Source organism: Hyposmocoma kahamanoa, unplaced genomic scaffold (genome assembly GCF_003589595.1).
Source record: "Hyposmocoma kahamanoa isolate Upper Pololo Valley unplaced genomic scaffold, ASM358959v1 91128, whole genome shotgun sequence".
NCBI classification, from domain to species: Eukaryota; Metazoa; Arthropoda; class Insecta; order Lepidoptera; family Cosmopterigidae; genus Hyposmocoma; species Hyposmocoma kahamanoa.
In genome coordinates, this window is record NW_020654690.1 from 1 (window position 1) to 21,722 (window position 21,722).

Here is a 21,722-nt window from a genome sequence, read left to right on the forward strand (position 1 = left end):
TTATGAATGTGCTTAATTAATTTATTGAAGATTTCAAGTGTTATTTGCTTAGGTACTTATGAAATAAAATATTTTTAATTGTGGCCTATTTAGAAACAGCATATTCTAAAATGCAAACTCCTTAATTTTACTCTATATAAATTCTTATTGTTTAGATATATTGAGCGAGAAACGGAAGCCTCTCAACATATTCGACGTGTGTAAACGTCTAATTAAACGATATTTAATTTAAACTAATATAATTTTACAGATAATTGCGGGAGGGACTCTAGTATGTGGAGGAACACTGATCACAGTACAAAACGTTCTTTCCGCAGCGCGATGCTTCTTTGAAAGGTAAGTAAGATGAGGCTAATTTAAGAATATCGAGTCTATTACTTAAACAAAGGCCTCTTCAGAAAAGAAGTTCACTATCACCAGTCACACGAAATTCAAAAGATCAGCCCTACTAGGCGCCACCAAAGTCGCAATCGCATTATGTCGTGACGACAAATAGTCGTACAGTTTAAAGTGTCGTGGCTTGTATATTTAAATGAAGTTGTTCATATATAGTATAGTACAACACGATTAACTGTCGTTAACGACTTTTTTGACGTTACGACGACAGACTGTTGAGACAATGGGAAGAGCTAGAACGAGAGTCGTCTGATGATAAATAAAACGTCGCGATAAAAATGCCACATAATAGCAGCTTCAAACGATTCTGTCGTGCTAACAACAAAGCGCCTACTGTAAACCGATAAATTGTCGTCACAAGCTAGTGGGATCAGCTAGACACTACATTCGTTCAACGATAAAATAAACGTCCACGACACAGTCACGATAGTCGTGATATGGGAACAGGCTAGACGCGACAGTTGTCCAACGACAAATAAAACGTTACGACATAATGGAAATGCGTCCTTAGGAGTTTAATAATTTATTGTAATTTTATACATATTACTTATTTATATTACTAAGAGTTATTAATTTTGAAAGGGCCATAATTTTTAAACTACCTATGTGATTAAATTGACAACGCATAACCCCTGGTATTAGCTTCTAATTACTGCATTCTAAAGTCATTAAGTTGCATTAGATATTTTTCTACTCCTGTATTTTTCTACTTTTAATATTCCAATTATAATTTCACAAAGCATAAGCCTAGAGGATATCAAAAAACTACAATAATCTACTTAAGTATTCTACACCGTAATTTTACTTAAATAATATTCAATCAGCGACATATCTAATAGTTAACAATGGAAGAATCTGTATTAAGTGATGATATGTACGAAAGTTTTGACTGTCCTAACCTACAATTTTTTGTAAACAATATTCCTAGTAACAATATTAACCTCTTGTGCGTGCTTGTTAACATCAGGTCAATGATAAAAAAATTATCTTCCTTGGAGCAAGTGGTCTATTCTTGTAAACCTATCCTAGACATAGTAGTAATTACCGAGGCGAATATCTCGGACAACATAAGATGTTTGTATCACTTGCAGGGCTATGACATGTAAACTGCACTACGAAAAACAAGAAAAGGTGGTGGGATCATTGTATTTGTAAACAAAAAACATAAATTCGCGAAAATCAACACAAATACTCAATCTTTTGAATGTCTACATGGAGTAATTACAACACAAAACAACTATTCTATTCATTTGTACGCAGTCTGTCGTCCACCAAGTAATTGCAGGCACTTATTTGTTGAGGAAATACACAAATTGCTTCACAATGTTAATGAGCGTAACTATGATTTCCTCGTAATAGGTGACAACAACATCGATTTGAAACTGGATTCTCCTATAAAACATAAATATAGTCTCGATATTCCCGAGACTGAAAACGTCAGTCTCGAGTCTCGAAAATGCCAAAAATTTGAGGAAACCCTCAAAATTTTCAAAACTGTGATTTCCGAAATGAAAGTACGAATTGGAGTTCCGCACTCCAGTACTCACCAGGTTTTTTACTATGACGCTGGTGTCAGAGACGAACATAGTCATCGCAAATGAATGCTTTTTAGTGGCAGTAGAGCTCCTTGGGAAATAGTTCGTCAAGGGAAGTACTGCCACCTTACCTATTTCTGCAGCCAAGCAGTAATGTCAGCATTACTGCGTTTTGGTTCTGAAGGGCAAGAATCATCGAGTATATAACCAGAAATAGAGACGAAATGTCATTTAATTTGTTTGAAAACTATTCTACCATATCATTACTGTGACGACTGCGCTCCGGTTGGCCAGCCCGAATTTTATTTATTTATTTATTTAAGATTTACCAACGCTTGAGTACATTGTTACAATTATAGGAACTTATGCTAGCAAAAAAAAAAAAAATTACAAACTAAATGCATCAAACAATTACAGGTAAATACCACTTGCAATTTTACATGAAGGACAATGCAATTGACAACTTGAAACTACATCAAGTTAATAACAACAACTAAATAAAATAAAAATAAAATAATAATAATAATAAAAAAAAAATACAAGTAAAGACGCAATGAAACATTGGATTACAACAAGAACATCATAATTGTAGGAAATATTTGTTAAGTAAAAAAGTAACTACGGGGGTAAAAATGTATATTTAATTGTAATTAATTGGGAGTTATTATAATAGAGCGAATCTTGTTAGGTGAGTCATTGTGAATATCTAATCGGTCACTATATTCATTTACCAATTTGCACAGTCTGGAGATGGGAGAATTTGAACCGAACACTGTTTTTCGAAGCGGTGGAGATAGAGGAGTTACTTTATTCCGAGGGTATCTTACTGGGACACGAATGTTAAATTTACTTAGTAATTGAGGGCAGTCGATTTTATGGGTAAATATTTTGGACACGAAAGATAAATCAATCGTTATCCTCCTTTCTTCTAGGGAACTCATTCGGAAATGTCTCAATTGCGTCATATAAGATGGTAGTTTCTTCTTTGAGATCCCATTAGAGAATACTAAATGACGCATGAACCTTTTTTGAATACGCTCGAGTTGCAGAGAATGGGTTGCATAATGAGGTCTCCATACAACTGAACAATACTCCAAAATACTTCGCACTAGGGAATTATACAAAAGTATCTTAGTTTTGTTACTGCGCAAACCTTTACTGTTTCTAAGCACAAAACCCAGCATTCTTGACGCACGGTTCGCAACGTGTTCCATGTGAGGTATAAACGTTAGTTTTCTATCAAACAGTACTCCTAAATCTCGAACTTGCTCCATCTCACTAATTTTAGTTTGATCTATACTATACTGATATGTAACATAATTTCTCTTTCGCCCATACCGCAGAAAAAAACATTTTTTAGAATTAAGGTCCATTTTATTGGTCCGACACCATTCGACAAGCACATCAAGGTCTCCCTGAAGCATCATTGAATCTTGAATTGTGTCAATAACTCTACATATTTTTAGGTCATCTGCGTACATATACGTATAAGATGACTTGATTATGCCAGGTATATCATTAACAAATATATTGAATAAAATTGGACCAATATGAGATCCTTGCGGCACACCAGATGTTATTTTCCGTGAATTAGAGTGATACCCATTTACCACTACAGAGAAAGTTCGATCTTCTAAATAAGATTTTATCCATCTCAATAATGCACCGAAAATACCATAGGCTGATAGCTTTTTCAACAATAGGTTATGAGGCAACCGATCGAAAGCCTTACTGAAATCTGTATATACTACGTCAACTTGTTTGTGAGCATCCAATGCTTCGATCAAGGTTTCAGAGAGGTCTACTAAATTAGTACATGTTGATCTAAAAGGAACAAAGCCGTGTTGATTAGTGCTCAAAATTTGTTTAAAATGACGTTGTATAAAAGGACAGATAAGTGATTCCAAGATTTTAGCAAAAGTTGACAAAATAGAGATTGGTCTATAGTTTGCTATTACATCGTTGCTACTTGATTTATGTATAGGGACAACTCTGGCTTTTTTCCACTCCATAGGAAACACACCTGTTCGTAATGACATATTAAAGATAGTTAAAAGAGGGGCAACCAAATGCTCAGCACACTTTTTAATAAATATTGGTGGAATCCCATCAGGACCTGCACCCTTGTTCTCCTCAAGACTCTTCAGTTTCGTCAGGAGAGTTTTATAGTCTATAACCGGTGGCATTAGATGTTGGTAGTAATTTTCTTTCTCTTTCAAATAATCAGTAAGATCATAATTTTGGGAATGACTATCATCATCATCGATATACATAGATGCAAAGTACGAAGAAAATAACTCACAAATGCGATCACCGTCTGAGGTTGTAACCGATCCATTGGTCATAGAAATTGGATAGGAACTGGTACCACCACGCTTAGCTTTAATGTAGGTCCAAAAGAGTTTAGGGTTCCTGGAAATATTACTATCTAATACGCTGATATATTTATTATAGCAGTTACTAGCTAGATGCGTGCAGCGTGTGCTCAATAGCCTCAACTGATATTCATCCATAGGGTTTTTATATTTTTTAAAACGGCGCCTGAGATTGTACTTTTCCTTCAAAGATCGTATTAAGTTTCGGTCGAACCAAGGAGGGTATCGTGATTTGTGTAGTTTTTGTTTTTGCACAAATTTTTTAATAATAGCGCCTTCAGCATCATAAAATTTTCGAAGCATATCATTGACATTATCAGAACCCTCAAACATCTCGTCCCAATTACACTCTCGAAGCTCTTTGTGAATATTCTCGTAATCTGCTCTGTAAAAGTTCAATTTTAGACTTTCTCTATTAAACGGAAGCTTCGGCTCACTAATACATGAGATACCAATATCTAGAGGAGGATGTAATGGATCAATAGTACTGAGAGTGTTATGAGATTGACCCACGTTGCAAATTGGCAAATTAGACAGCACCAAATCAAGAATTCTATCAGATTTATTTACTACAAAGTTATGTTGCTTCAATTCATTGACATTCAACAAGTCAATTAAAGGTTGACACAAACCTGGAACTCTGTATTCGCACGAAGTGTCACCTAACAAGTTCCAATCAATACCACCCAAATTAAAATCGCCGAACACACAATGACGATCGAATTTTTTAAGCACTTCATTAAAGTTATCCACAAAGTGACTTGACATGGAACTATGTACTGAAGGTGGCAGATACACTACACAGAGAGCAATTTGGCGAACATTATGTGATATTGGTATTTCAACAGTGACCCAAAGATCTTCTAATTTTGATTCCCAACCAACCATGCGTTTAGAATTTATCCGTTTCGAAACTGCTATTAGAACCCCACCCCCTTCTTTCTTAAGAGCGAGTTCCGCATCACTCCTGTCTCTCCTGTAAACAATATACCTTTCGTCAAAAAGCTCATTGCAAGAAACAGAATCATTTAACCACGTTTCAGTGAGGATAATTACATCATAGTCGTTACAAAGTACTTGTTGATAAAAATTATGTGTTTTTGTTTTTAGGCCGCGAGTATTTTGATAATATAATTTTAAGGTATCGAATTTTGAATATTATAAGTTTACATACAAGCATAATAGCTGTATTATATTTAAAATATATAATAAAAGAACGTTAAATAATATTTTTTAACATGTCCATATTTTTTACTAAAATATAATTGGCTTCATCACTTTTTCTCATGAAGATTCTGCCATTCCGAATCCAGACGAACTTATACCCTATGTCCTTCGCCCTTCTTCTAGCTGCCGCATGAAGAGCTTTGTTCGTGGGAGACAAGTGTTCAGCAACAAATATCGGTGTACGACTTGCAGTCATTCCAAGCAGTGTGCTATTTAATTTATTTTCAAATGATTTTCCTTTATTGTATTTAATAGTCGCCGCAAGAAGCTGGTCGCGCAATCTTGGCGACGCCAGTTGTACAATTATGGAGCGAGCACGTGGGGAAGCACGATTCAATTTTGCAGTGCGTGAGCAGTGCAAGATATCACTCTCTTTCAGTTGACAACCGACCACTTTACCAAGCTCAGAAACGATTGTCATTAGGTTTTCATTCTTATTTTCAGGTGCGCACTGAAGTTCAATATTATTATGTCGCGTTTGTTGTTCCATTTGATTCACTCGTATGTTGAGATCATTAACAGTGATATTTAATTCCTCATTTTTAGTTTCCAATTCCAATATTTTGAATTTACAAGCTTCATTGTCCTTCTTCATTTCTTCGTACTGAGTATTAATGAAGTTCATGGATTCCTTTATCTCACACAATTCATCTTTTATGGGTTTCAATTCCTTATCAAACATTTTGCCAATGCTTTCTTGCATCCTTGATAAGATATCCTTCATGTTTTGATTCATAACTTCTTGCACCAATAGATCAATTCGAAACAATAGACGGGTGACGTCGATTGCTTCACTTCAAATCGACCAGTTATCTTGAGCTTTGCTATAATGGACAAAAATTGCATATTGAATATTTAATTACCGATGAAATTTGATTCAGTTTGTTTTGTAATTGGATGTTTTGCTATTTTTCTCCACACCACCAAATTAAACAGCACGCCATTGTTAGAGATATTATCTTTATTACAATAAATACAGAATATTTTTGGAATATACGGAGACGTACATACAGGTCAGTTGTTGGCGCTTCTATATTTCAGTGCAAACGAGAGTGGATGTTTATAAGTGATGTATGACTAATGAATAACCAGGAATGTGTGGCCCTTATTTCGTCTCTATTTCTGGTTATATACTCAATGGCAAGAGTGCTGGTAAAATTACAGGCACATAGGATTTGGCAACTTACGGGTAACGAGCGCAATGGCAGTGCCCCTCAGATCTTTATGATTTATAGCTCTGAGTGACACTGTAACTGTCATGGACAGGGGTGTCGTTTACCACCAAGCGCATGACGTGTTCGTCCCGTCACATGGTATCATAAAAAAATGCTAGCCCATAACCCGCTTCGGGACAATGTAATGAGCATAAACCTTCTCCTAAAACAAGACTTAATATGCTCTAAGTGGGATTTATACGTCTCGATAAAGTTATCAATTTCTTGTTTCAGGACCCAAGTAATTAGCACCGATGATTTGAATGTACGCGCTGGAACCACGGACAATAATTCGGGTAAATTTTTTTTAAATACATCATCATCCATCGTCATCCACCGTCTGATTTCACCCAATGCTGGGTATATGCCTCCCGAAGTTTGTGCCATTCACCACGGTCCCATGCTAGCCGCATCTATTGACGACTCGCGACGCGTACTATGTCGTCGACCCACCTTGCAACAGGGAGCTCGACGCTTCTTTTGCCTCGGTGACCTACCTATCAGTCGATGTCTTGTTCCACCATTTGAGTTCCATGATCCGATATTTTAAATACAACTAAAAGTGATTTGTTTTGATTTAATTAATACAAAGATCGCACACTAAGAAAAAAATCCTTCGATACGGCTGGATTCGAACCAGCGTCTTCTGGCAAACCGTGTTGATGCTATGCCAATTAAGCCACGGAACGATCAGCCGACCTTATGAATTTTTCCACGTGCTTATTGCAGATCTTTATTTTGTTTTTTTCCGACTTTTTTGCCCTATCGCCATCTATAAGAAATCTTCTTTTGTTTTTTTTTAACTAACGATTATTATGTTTGTCCACAGGCGGGACAATTATCCCAGTATTACGTCTAGTTGTACATGAGCGATATATTGTACATGAGGGATATAACAATCCCCTACGTGATAATGACATCGCTGTCTTGCGAACGTCTTCACAGTTCACTCTGGGCCCCAAAATCGGTTTAGCCTATATACCCTATCAGGTAATTTGGTACTGCAGAACATGATTATATAATATTGCAATGTAAAAATAAATTTTAGTTATATCAGAAGACAGACACGTATTGACATTGAGAAAAACTATAGCTACCGTGTTCCCGCTCCACGAGCGAAAATAAGGAGGCGGCCAGATATTCATACTATTGCATAAATAAATAAATAACGCACACACTCAACATAGCCCCGCACTAGGGAAACCCTGTGTCGCGGGTGCCATGGACACACACATAGACAACCACAACTTACACCCAAACTCACGAGAGAAATAATTGTAGGTCATACAACTACTTCTCCCGGCCCGGGAATCGAACCTGGGACCTCTGCGTGGCAGTCCGGCATGGTAACCGTTCGGCCACGGAGGCAGTTTATCATACTGGACCTATTTTTGGAAACGGACTTTCTATGTTTGTATTTAAAGTCCTTTTTGTTACGGAGAGGTGTGTCGCTTACCACCAGGCCCACGACTTGTTAGTCCCGTCACTTGGTGTCATAAAAAAATAAAGTTCAGGGTTGCAACAGCCCTTGGCCCGTGCGCATGAGTGAGTCATCCTAGGTTATTGATGAAGATTATATAACTTCTAGTAATAGGAGAAGTTTGTGTCGCAGATCTTTTATCTTTCGCAGATTGATTTTATTTCAATACATGTCTGTGTTCGTAACCTGTAGAAAAAGTTTTATAACGCCAATAAAAAGCAGTTTTGAAGTGCTTTCCCACCTCATTTGCAGTTTCTAGTGCTTTAAGAGGGAGCATTCCAAAAAAGTTTTGACGTTGGCTCCGCCCAAATTTGTAAAACAAATATATGCCTGAAGTTCGCGTGACATGCGACAGGAGATGTTGAATTTTGCGCATTAAAAGTACCAAATTCGTTTTAGCGGAATAACTCTAAGACTAAAGGGATTAAAAAAAATCCGTAGTGACAGTTGTCGATCATGCATAAATATAATTAATTATCTAATTTTTGTCCTAATAACCTGTATAATGCATTTCGAGGATAAATCGAAAAAATGTGAAAATTAGAGGTCATTTCGTGAGTTTTATCTATCGAGGAAACTTTATTGTTTAATATCGAGTTCTTAGGTTTTCGCGATTGTTACACATAGGAAATGAAACTATTTTTCCGGATTTAAATCGCGTATATTTGTTTTTTCAAACAAACCGACGTTTCGGGCCCTTTACAGGTCCCATGGTCACGGTTGACTGAGTTTATTGTTTTATGTTTCTGATTAATGTCTATGCTTGAATATATCTTTATTATATCTATATTTAGTTACTCATTCAATATTTTATTTTTAACTTTAAAGTGGATATACCCCTCTAAAATCAAATCGAAGATTAGGAATTTTTCCCTCAAGTCCTGACTTGAGAATTGAGTAGAGTTCTGGAATACGACATGATTGCTTTTTACGGTCTACTTATTATTGATTCGTTTCGTTTACGTTCACGTTTACTCAATGGTCCATTAGACATATAAATCGTGAACGCTAATGTTTGTCACATCGAAGCATGAATATCCCAAAAGGACATGCGCTGAAACGGTCAACAGCCAACATTTTTCTTTAGATTTCAAGGTGTGAAAACTCCTCTGAATTCGTGAATAACAAGTCTGCTGTCAGCTATCCCACAGTAGGTAACAATTACCACTTTTTCGCAATTTCGGTAAAATACTTATGCGTAATAAAATTTATTTATATGGAGTGTTTTTTGGATAATATATAGATAATAATAATAACGCATACACTCATAGGCCCGCACTAGGGAATACTATATCACGGGTGCCATGGGCACACACATAGACAGCTACAAGCTAAATCCAAACTCACGAGAGAAATGAATGTAGGTCATACAAATATTTCTCCCGGCACAGGAATCGCTGGTTCTGCGCTCTGCGACGCAGTTACTAGTAAATAGTAAATAGAAGGTACAAGGAAACTGTCTTAGAAGCCATTGAGTCTTTTTTTGTGAAAATAATTTTGGTAAAATTAATTTTTTGGTCAAGCGTGAGTTGTCCATAAAATGAATGAAATTGATCAAAAATTTTTTTAGTGCTAATCGACTCAGTTTCATGAAGGGATTATTTCATTGTGTGGAACGAAAAAAAATCGGTTTGAGACATAAATCATATCCAAATTATATCTGAAAATTTCAGGATGATGACGTGCTTGATGATACTCCATTGGTAAAACTTGGATGGGGAACCATGTCGGTAAGTTGATCAGTTTTTGTATTTGGCGTATGAAGTTACAATTAATACTCTGCCGCCGATAGTTGAAAGTGAGAATGTGATATTTAAAAAAAAATGGTATGCATACTTACTGCCGTAATCAGTAAAAAAGGCCGATCTGTCACTACTTTTATTCTTCCCTAAGTGGATAAGGTATGAAGTTATCGCAAGAGAAAAGTAGATATTTTTTTAATTTCATTTCTTTACTTTCTCTTTTCTCGTTTTGGAGTTTTTGTCAAAAGCGTACTTTCCACTAACGACGGCAGTGCTTACGTTTACTATTTGCTTTTCACTTGTTACATATTACTTACATAATTATAAGAATCTAGATGGAAAGTACCGGCATTAGATTAATTCGCACAATTTTTCGCCAGGCAAGATTTGCAATGCACCATGTTGGTGGCGAATACACATTTATAAAAAATAAGTGCGCATTTGACCTCCATCTCACCTGATGGAAAATGACGATGAGGTCGAGGATGTAGCATGCACACCTAAATAATGCCTATTCACTCTCGCCTTGAAAAGGTCCAAGTTATAGCGTTCGGAGAATAAGTCTGCAGTCAGGGAATTCCACTCCATAGCCGTTCGCCATATGAACGTGGAAGCAAAACACTTCGTGCGAATCCGGGGAATATCCACAACATAGGGGTGCAACCCCCGCCCACGTCTAGTCTCCCGATGATGGAAAGGGGAAGGCGGAATCAAATTATGCAATTTCATCGCACACTCTCCGTGATATATCCTGTAGAATACCGAGCTGGCAACTCGACGGCGGTGTTCAAGGCTCTGCAGCTTCGCCTCTACTAGTTCCGAGTCTCTTAGCATGCTTGTCTATTAAATCCAATGTGGCCAGTTGGTATTTAGCAGAACCATCCCATAAGCTTTGATGACGTTTTTCGCGAATTTTTTCTAACACTCTGGGCAAGCAGGTGTTTGCATATCAATCTACAGTTACTGCCCTTAGGTCTTCAAGCGCTACAGTAGTGTAATGTCCCGAGTTGCCGAAGAAAGAAGCAACAATTTTCTTACCAGTCCTCCCACTTTTCTTAACTTTCGTCAGCAAATCTTCAAAAGGAAAGACCCACTCTGCGGACTGGCTTTTTCTTTCCGGTTCAAAGCAGTACACCCAGGTTCAGTCACCTGTCACGATATTATGTACAGCCAGTGATTGTCATTAAACTTTTTCATCATTTTGCGGCGCCACATGCGGTATCTATCGAGTGCAAATTTTCCGAACCTTCAGATGCACATGCAATATCTTTCACACCTGGCTCATTCCAATGCCTAATACAGTACAAATTTGCTGACAACAAATTTTTTGTTTCAATCAGTTGTCGGTAACCGCAGTCGCAGGCCGACCTTCGTCATGGAATGGAGATGATCACGTTTACATCAAAATTCACTGAACCACGAATACACGGAGCTCCGACATAGAGCTTCATCACCAAATGCCAATTGAAGTACCTGACAACTCCCTTGTTGACTTAAAAACCACATCGAAAAGTTTTCGCAACTGAAATTTATTGTAATAGCGACTTATAGCTCATAAAGAAAAAGTAATTACTCACAGAGAGTTCCCTTTTCAAATTTCGTATTTGTTTTTTTAATTTTAATAAGTGGCCAGGTTCAGGAACTTTCAGTATGTCCCATGTAACAGTTTATCGTGATATGGACATGCAATACGGAGATAGGGGAATGAAATCACATGGCAGATATTAATTAATAATACGGATGGCCTTAAAGAAAGAGAAAGATGGATGGATTGTGTGCGTGGGCGAAAGTGTTTAATAACGAGACGAAGGTGACAAACAAAGATGAATGGAAGATGACATAATATTGTGCCTAGGACAACTCATGGCATAACGTGATAACGATGGACAACAATATTTAGGACCTGCATTATTTAATTCAGTATTTAAAAACACAAACACTCTCAAAGTTGCTAAGTACCTACTGTATTTTGTTAATCCCAATTTTTTATATCCTAGGTGACTGGAACCCAAATGTCGTCTGTTCTGAGGCAGGTGGTTCTGCTGAAGGTTAATCGGACAGTATGCATTGAGAGGTACGAACTACTCGTAGACACATACAACATCACTGACAACATGATGTGCGCTGGTATGCTAGATTACGAAGGTGAGTGCCGTCTGGCCTTATTTACACTTAGATACCTTGAAATTTCTTTTAGTCTATACGACAAACTAGCTCCTTATAAATATAATACACAGTAAAACATCAATTGAAACCAAACCAAACAGAAAGAGACACCCCTAGACCAGACTTGTTTTTTGTGGCAATAGACAATATATTCACTAATTTAGTTACGTCAGTCAGATTTCCAATTACACGGAAAATTATTGTTTCAGTTTGGTACAGTCTAGAGCACATTAAGCTTGACACTTTGTACTATGGACTGTTCTTATCGTAAGCGGCATTTTTTTTTTTTTTTTTATGACATTAAGTAACGGGACGAACAAGTCGTGTGCCTGATGGTAAGCTACACGCCTGCCCATAAAAATAGAGTGAGATTTAAGTTTTAAGTGTCAAAGCTTGACGTGCTCTTGACCCTGTACGAGTAAAATGTTGATTTTTTTATTTTTACTTTTAATAATTAAAATTTTATCGTTAGGCGATGGTTGGTTAGGAAATGAAACTATTTTTCCTGATTTAAATCGTGTATACACATTTGTTTTTTCAAACAAACCTATGTTTCGGGCACTTTACAGGTCCAATGGTCACGATTGACTACAGTCAACTACAGTTGTTTGAAAAAACAAATGTACGCGATTTAAATTGCGAAAAATAGTTTCATTTCCTATGTGTAACAATGACAAAAACCTAAACTCAATGGTTGGTTTTTAAAATGTCTATTTTGTAATAGTCCTCTAAGTTTACTGATCTGGCTCAAAATGCAAACTTGTGTTTATTGACTGAAGTTGGGGGCAGTCTGAAAACCGACTGACTGACTTTCGTCGCTCAGTGAATCGTGAGACTATCACACATAAATAATTTAGTTCTATATACTATAATGCTGAATAATATAAAAAAAAAATAGTGAATAATATTAGTTACGCGGATGACATGGTGTTGCTGAGTCCCTCAATAAGTACTCTTCGGAAATTGTTAGGCATATGTACAAAATATGCAGAGGCTCATGGTCTTAAGTACAACGCGAGTAAGAGTGAGTTGCTAGTTTTTAAATCGGGTAGCAAAACCTGTGCACTGTGCCCGAAGTTACTCTGTGTGGCACTCCTCTTAAAAGAGTCACCGAATTTAAGTACCTAGGGCACTGGGTCTCTGAGACTTTAAAGGACGATTTAGATGTTGTAAGGGAGCGTAGGGCGCTAGCAGTGAGGGGCAACATGTTGGCTCGTAGGTTTGCTAGGTGTACTGACGACGTCAAACTTATGTTGTTCAAGGCGTACTGTCAGTCATTTTATACATGTAGCCTATGGGTCAATTACACACAAAAAGCTCAAAGCTCCCTCCGTGTGTTGTATAATAATTTATTCAGGATGCTGTTGAAGCTGCCTCGATTTTGCAGTGCATCAGGAATGTTCGCCGTGCCTCGCTTAGATGGCTTTTCAGCTATCATGCGAAAAAGGGCGGCTTCTTTGTTGCGCAGGATTCGGGGCGGTGATAACAGCCTCCTAAGTATAATTGCAAACCGTGTACAGGGTTGCTTCCTAGATCACTGGTCTAGGATGCACATTGGTTTCGTGGCCTATAATAATAAATTGTAAAATAAGCAATTTGTAATACTAACCCTATTTTTAAGTGTTTTTTAAGTGTTTTGTTACTAACCCTTATGGACTTAGTCCGAAATAAAGAAATTTATTATTATTATTATTATTATATTATTCATTTTGTATGATAAAAAATTTATTTAAATTTGACCAACTTCTGCTGTCTCGATTTTTCTTCCCATACAATGAAATCATACTTATAAGGAACTGAGTCTTACAACATAACATTAAAAAAAATACTCAATTTTATTAATTTTGCATGAAAAATAATTTAAGAAATGGGATCAACTTCGGCTGTCTCGACTTCTTTCATCCCATACTATGAAATGATCCCTTCATGACATTGAGTCAATTAGCACTAAAAACAAACTTTGATAAATTTTATTCATTTTTATGGACAACTCACGCTTGACCTTCAAAATGACTTTTTTCATAATATCATTATGAAATCATAATTTCATAACAAGTGACGGGACGAATAAGTCGTGCGCCTGATGGTAAGCTACACGCCTGTCCATAACAGTTGCAGTGCCACTCAGAGCTCTACTGCTACTACGCCAAAATTGTTTTAGCAAAAAAATACTTAATGGTTCCTAAGACACTTTCCTTGTATCTTGGTTGCAGATTTCCCCATATATATTAATATATTACATAACTTAATTCAGGCATTCAGACATGCAAGAGCTCTGTTGAAGATAAAATGTGTTCTTGTTTAAAAATGTGTTCCAGTTCCGGCGGGTGCTTGTCGTGGCGATTCTGGCGGTCCAGTGCATTTCATTAACGATATTGTGGTAGGAATTGTGTCATGGGGACATGAATGCGGACACCCACGCATCCCCGGCGTGTTCATGCGTGTGGCCAGATATAGTGACTGGCTTAATACTACGGTCAGTTTCATAATATTTTTATTAACACTTTCGCCTTACAATTTTACAAAGCAGCAAATACAAAATTATATACATGATTATAAAGACACAAACACAGAATATAAAAGAAGGCGTACCAAATTTAAGAAACTCTGTCTTCTAAACTATTCAAAAGATTGTATCTTAGGCGGCCGTGTTCAGTTAGGCGTAACAAATAAAATTAAATTGCTTTACTATCCGTACGGAACACTCTGCTCGTTCCTTTACCTCTGACCAAGAATGCCCATGCACAATGATGGTGGTGTCATCTGCATAGGTAGACATTTGAGAATTTTGAAGTGTCAGTTTGCCGAGTTCATTTACATAGACTAAAAAGAGTGCAAGTCCTAGAACACTTTCCTGAGGTACGCCATATGTAATATACTCGGTATCACTGACGTGAGAACCTATTTTAACGCAGATTTTTCTATTACTGAGATAGTCTTAAAAAAGGTCAATAAGTTTTATTTTAATTTTATAGAACGAAAATTTTTTTACAGGTGACATATATCAACGGGAGTTCATCTGTGAGTGAATCGAGAATAATTCTATTGTTCACACTCATCTGTGCAATGCTCCACTGGCAGTCACGCTAGGCAAAATTTAATATGTACCTATATCATGATCTATATATCCCATTTTACAAGTTTTTATATGTTGTTTGATTTTTACATTTTATTTTATGTATATTTAATGATTCTGTTTGAAATGTTTATAACTTAAAGAGAACATAAGTACATGAATACTTTTATGAAACATATCGATAATTAAATTCAACTTTCATAGTTTATAAGTATTGTTGCTGTCAGAGACAATTGATAAATATATAAGTATCATCATTTCATAAATTCTTACATGAGTTTTTCTTAATATTCATACATACCTACTAAAAAAATAAAGAGGAACAAAAGTAAAGAGAGACAATAACAAGGTTATATAAAAATAATAGTTAAAAAAACAGGATTCAATAATTTACTAATTTTTAAAAGAATAGCCTGTACTACCCATAAAATTGCGCAATAAGCGCCTTCTAGCTGATTAATTTGTTATCATCACTAGACATTAGAGTAGCTTATATAAATTGCAGTTCGTCAATATGGAGCGAGCTATGCTTGGGGTTTTTCTGATGGACCGAATCCCTAAAGAGGTTATACGTCAGAGAACTGAAGTGTCCGACAAAGCTCGCGAAATCAGTAAGCTTAAGTGGCAATTGGCCATGTCTACAGGAGGGTTGATCGCCGATGGAGCAGATTTTTTCTGGAGTGGCGAGCACGTCAAGGTAAACGTAGTGTGCAACGTTCTGCGGCAAGATGGACGGACGACCTGAGCAAGGTGGCCGGCAGTGGCTGGATGAGGGCGGCACAATACCGGGAGACTTGGCGTGCTCAAACGCGTGGCGTGAACCGATGTCTTGTAGTAAACCGTGCCAGACGTTTTGCCAACTAAGCCACGGAACGAACCAGCGGACCTAACGAATTTCTGTATGGAATCTATGGAAGTACCAGCCCCGGCTAGAGATGATTCTAACGTTTTAACGGATCTTAAAAGTTTATAGAAGTACCTACATCTATTTGACAAGTTTTATTGAAATTGGTTGCCGGTGAGTGCGCGAATCTGAATCCATCCCCTAGGTTGTCACCCTTAGAGGTGGATTATTTTCTTCAAATTTAAAGGCGACCAATACTGAGGTATCTACCCTCTTTTCATTACAAAAAGAATTATCAAAATCGGTTCACAAATGTATCAAGTTATCGCGTAACATATACATAAAAATACAGTCGAATTGAGAACCTCCTCCATTTTTCTTGAAGTCGGTTAAAAATAAATACTATTCCATAACAATTTCGCTTCTCGGAGTACGGTCCGTTATTGTATGTTCGATCATCTCACTAGAACTAATTTTCGTAAAGAAAAATTATTTGTCAACTGATTAAACTGTATGATTCGGACAATCGCGAACATATTGCTCGCGCTCTGCTCGACAGCGACAGTACATCCCACATTATGACGGAAAGCATGTACAAGAAGTTAGATCAACCCTGTAGCCATATAGATAAATCTATATTAGGCATTAACAATGTTTCGTCACGAATTACGGTGTCGCGTGCCCATAAAATCATTAGATGAGAGCTTCTCCGCTTACTTACAATGTTTTATTTTGCCTTCGATAACGGACAAAGTGCCGTGTTATCCTGTTAATTTCTCGTACCTCAATATTCCCACTGATGTATGTTTAGCAGATCCTAATTTCCATACACCAAGCTCAATCGGTTTAATAATCGGTAGTGACGTTTTTTGGGATTTATTATTATCGCAATGGATGAAGTTAGGTAATGGAAAACCGATGCTTTTTGAAACTATACTAGGGTGGATAGTTTCGGGTCCATTAAATAGCGGCTTTGTATCGATTTCGTCGTATCCTATTATGTGTAATTTCATTACCTTGACCTCTGCGAGTATGAATTTTAATGAGGACATATAAAATCAAGTAACTCGCTTTTGCCAATTGGAAGAAGTCGAAAATAAGTCCGATTACTCACAGGAACAGAAGTTGTACAACGATCACCGTTATATATAACACAACACGTTTGAAGAGCGGTCGTTTCTGTGTGCGCATTCCTCTGGAGGAACATCCTGAGGTATTAGGCAACTCCAGAAAGCTAAGCAGTATTTCTTATCTTTAGAGCGTAGGCTTATTAAACAGCCGTTGCTACATAAAATGTGTAAGGATATGGAGGAGGAGGAAGGGTGTCAGAATATGTGTCATTAGGTCACATGACTGAATGTGAATTCGACGAAAATGCACATTCTAACCCACATCATGGGGTCTTGCGTGAGAGCAGTACCACTACCAAATTGAGTGTGTTATGAGAGTAGTTTTGCATGCCAGTTTTCCTACACTCTCTGGTGTTTCGTTAAATAATATGCAAATGGTAGGGCCCACTGTTCAAGACGGCCTTTTATCAATACTGCTACGTTTTAGGCAGCATAAGTTTGTACTAGAAGCAGATGTGGAAAAGATGTACAGGCAGGTAACTGTACATCCAGATGACATATATTTGCAGCAGATCATTTGTGTGAAACACCCGACAAACCGTTAAAAATCTTTCAGTTGAATACTGTCTGCCAGCGCTCCATTCCTGGCTACAATGTGCCTTAATCAGTTGAGTCTCGAATGTGACGACCCGGAAGTTAAGGAAACTGTCACACATGATTTTTATGTCTATTACTTGCTGACTGGTGGAGATGATTGCGCAGAGGTCGATGATCTGCGTCGCAAAATAACTTCTGTTTTAGAGTCAGCTTGTATGCCATTGAGAAAATGGAAATCAAACTCCGCCGACCTGATGTCTGACTCTATAAATTCCTCAGTTGATTTAAATGTTGGAGGAAATGAGCCAAGTAAAACACTGGGCTTAGGTTGGCAGACCCTGCGTCTGATTGTCTTTGCCTTTCCATCGGTACAACAATACTTAGTGGCAACACGAAGCGTGAAATGCTTTCAGTTGTATCTCAAGTAAATAACGCAAATAAATAACGCACACACTCAACATAGCCCCGCACTAGGGAAACCCTGTGTCGCGGGTGCCATGGACACACACATAGACAACCACAAATTACACCCAAACTCACGAGAGAAATAATTGTAGGTCATACAACTATTTCTCCCGGCCCGGGAATCGAACCTGGGACCTCTGCGTGGCAGTCCGGCATGGTAACCATTCGGCCATGGAGGCAGTTCAATCAGTTCAGTACAGTTCAGTATTCGACCCATTACAACTTTTAATTCCTGTAGTACCTAGTTAGTACGAAAGGGGTTGTATTTAACCACTCACCACAAAAAGCAAGTTTTTTCACAACCAAATATACCACTTCCTCAACAAAAGTACTGATTGCACATCAAAATATTATGTACATCAAAAGAGAATTAATTTAGCATTATGTACTAAAATTAATGCATAACATTTTATCGCAATGTATATCTAACATATAAATACATGTCTAATATTTCTGGCATACAACAAACGTATGACCACAAATTTATGAGATAAAACATGCCTATTTCACAGTCTATCGGAATGAAACACCATTTTATTTGATATAATGATCTATTGTACAATTTGTCCAAAACAATAAGATCAACAAAAAAAAAATTAAAATTGCACACAAACATTGCAACAAAGTCTAATGCTTGAAAATCGTAGTACTTTTTTTTTATATTTGCAAGTAAAGGTTCAATTTAGTTCCAATATTATGAATTGTTTACAAGAAAATCAGCTCCAAAGCTTAAAATAAAAAAGCAGAAAATAATTTAAAAAAATTAAAATGCAGCAGCGCAATTGTCACTTTTCATACAATTTCTAGAAGCGCTGCAACCGCGCGGCGGCTATCGCGCTGCAGTCTCGGTTAGTGAGGTGTAACATGTTAATTTTTCAAATTAACTACGATGGACGAAAATCGAGTTGAAGAATTTATAGAGAATGCAAAACAGCACCCTGCAATATGGGATATCAATCAGTTCCGACAGTTATTCTAATCGACTGGAAAATTTGTTGACAAATTTGAAACTAAAACTACAACTGAAAAAAAACGTAGCAGGTGAGTCATTTTTAATACCTATATGTGAAGTGTGTGCCCCAAAAACTAGGTAAAAGAAAAGTTTCTTCCTCAGAATCCATCGTGTGACTGAGTCGAAAGATAAAACATCACTAAAAATTTGGTCGCACTTTAGCAGCGCGAGTGTCGCGCGGCCGCCGCGCGATAGCAGCGAGTCTAACAGCGGCAAATTTGAATGCGCCCTAACCCGGTCGAATGATGTAATAGTACGTATTTCAAACGTTTAATTGGCATGCACTCTAGGTAAATATCTTTACTATTGACACATCTTGTTCCATTGCTCCGCTATATTGCTATTGAACAAAAATTCATATGAGATAGAGCTATAATGTTACAAACTATCTCTTTCCTTCACGGTTTTGTGGTATCTTACGTTAAAAATTTAACGTTTATATAGAAATTATAGCGCGTTACCACGAATGTTATTGCATTATTTGTTTTACTATCTTTTTCGTAGACGTCACGTTTTTGTCGCAAGTGATAGCGATATAACATTTTGCAATTATCGCACCTAATACAATCTGTGTTTGTCGAAACAACGAGTTTCTTTGGATGCTATGTATACATCTAAAAAAATTCTTTGTTTTGACAATGTTCATGTTGTCTATATGCATTATTATAATAATATATACTAAATAAATACCTTTTATATTTATTTTGCAATAAAATGTAATGATTTAACTTTATAATTAAAGACAAAAGAACGATTACAATTAATAAAATCACAACTTGATTCTGCAAAGCCTTGTATTATTATAATACCCAACAACTACACAGACACGACACATACATTTATTTTCTAAATAAGTACAAGATTATTGAAAATTTACCAACAAAACTTAACTTAGATTGGGATTTATTTACAGTAATCTTGTATTTGTATACGTTTTATTGAAAATGCATGGTATTAAATATTTATGATAAAGATACATATACATATATTTAGCACGAGGTTTAACACAGGTTGTAGCTTGTTTACTTTTCTTTGAAATAAAAGTATACAATTTTTAAAACGATGTCGTGTTTACATATTTTTGAAAACAGCACAAGGTTACATATTTTGGAAATATCAATGTTTACATATTTTCGAAAATAAGTGAACGTATACATTTTCACGCGACTGTACACTTGGTATAAAACCACAAATATAAATTAACGAGGTAGGATTTTGATAATCATTACTTTTGTGACGCATCTCCTATCAGCCATATATAGAAATTTATCATTGTTGATTTGAAAACTTTTGGCTAAAACCGATATAATATCGATGATCGATAAGAAATGCGCTTATAAGTATGTCATCATTTTGCCGAACAATTTATTATAACGAGAACCATCATGAAGAACTTACTGATTATTGTCCTTTTGCTCGGCGTGGTGAGCTGGGGTAAGCTATTTTTATTTCATATTAAGGGCAGTCCAGTGCCAACAGTACTCGAAATTTCACATACTTTTCATGTAAATGAAAGCAGTCTTTAAGAGTAGACTGCCTCAGCTCGAATTCAAATTTGTCCCGTAATAATTCAGTTCTAATAATAATAACGTAATAACGTACACACTCAACATAGCCCCGCATTAGGGATAAATACCCTGTGTCGCGGGTGCCATGGATACACACGTAGACAACCACAAATTACACCCAAACTCACGAGAGAAATATGTGTAGGTCATACAAATATTTCTCCCGACCCGGGAATCGAACCTGGGACCTCTGCATGACAGTCCGGCATGGTAACCGTTCGGCCACGGAGGCAGTTCTATTGCGCGAGTCTATATTTCTGAATTTATTTTTTCTACAAACGAAATTAAATGCATTTGCAAAAAGGTGTATCGTCAGGAACAGTGCAATTACGCGTAACTAGCGCAGGAACGCGTAAAAGTGGGCGAACCAAAACCGCGTAAACGTCGTGGCAACTAAATTAGCCTGATTTACTGTAATCTATTGTTACAAGTCCGCAATTAACTCAAATTAATGCTTACTGTGCCAAAATGAATGTCGCAACCATTGAAATAACAAAGTAATATCGTTTAAGCCATCTTCTTTATAATTTGATCTAGTGCAGATACGCGCCTTTAGCCAATGGTACATACGCGCCTTTGTACTATCCCCGACGATATCGTTTAGTTCAGTTGATATAAAAAAAACTTATTGGCATCTGTAAACTACCTATACAATACAACAATAGTAAAGTGTCGAAGTTTGTGTTTTTTCACAATAGTGAAGAATTTTAGGAATCATGTTTCACACCATATACTAATTAGTGTATGTCCTCAATTTTACTATATATTTTTTCGAAACTGATTGATTCAACACTTTTACTGTTACGCGGAATGGAACACACCAACGCCACTTGACGTTCTATCAACACAAGCCTTAAAAATTTTTTTTTTTTAATTTAAAAATTTAAAACTGTTTATTTTTATTTTTATTTTTTTTTTATTGTGACTCGGCAAAATGACTGCACCGCGCCTGATG

At 36.7% G+C, this 21,722-nt stretch overlaps 1 protein-coding gene across 1 annotated transcript; it reads left to right on the forward strand.

Moving 5' to 3' along the window:
* Window positions 1-220: 220 nt before the first annotated feature.
* On the forward strand, window positions 221-15,404 carry LOC113236359 (trypsin, alkaline C-like). The gene is made up of 7 exons (XM_026472392.1): window positions 221-336; window positions 6,982-7,043; window positions 7,577-7,737; window positions 9,901-9,957; window positions 11,967-12,114; window positions 14,454-14,611; window positions 15,130-15,404. The coding sequence occupies exons 4-7, from the start codon at window positions 9,952-9,954 to the stop codon at window positions 15,223-15,225; spliced, it is 408 nt and encodes a 135-aa protein (XP_026328177.1). The 5' UTR covers window positions 221-336; window positions 6,982-7,043; window positions 7,577-7,737; window positions 9,901-9,951; the 3' UTR covers window positions 15,226-15,404.
* Window positions 15,405-21,722: the final 6,318 nt, after the last annotated feature.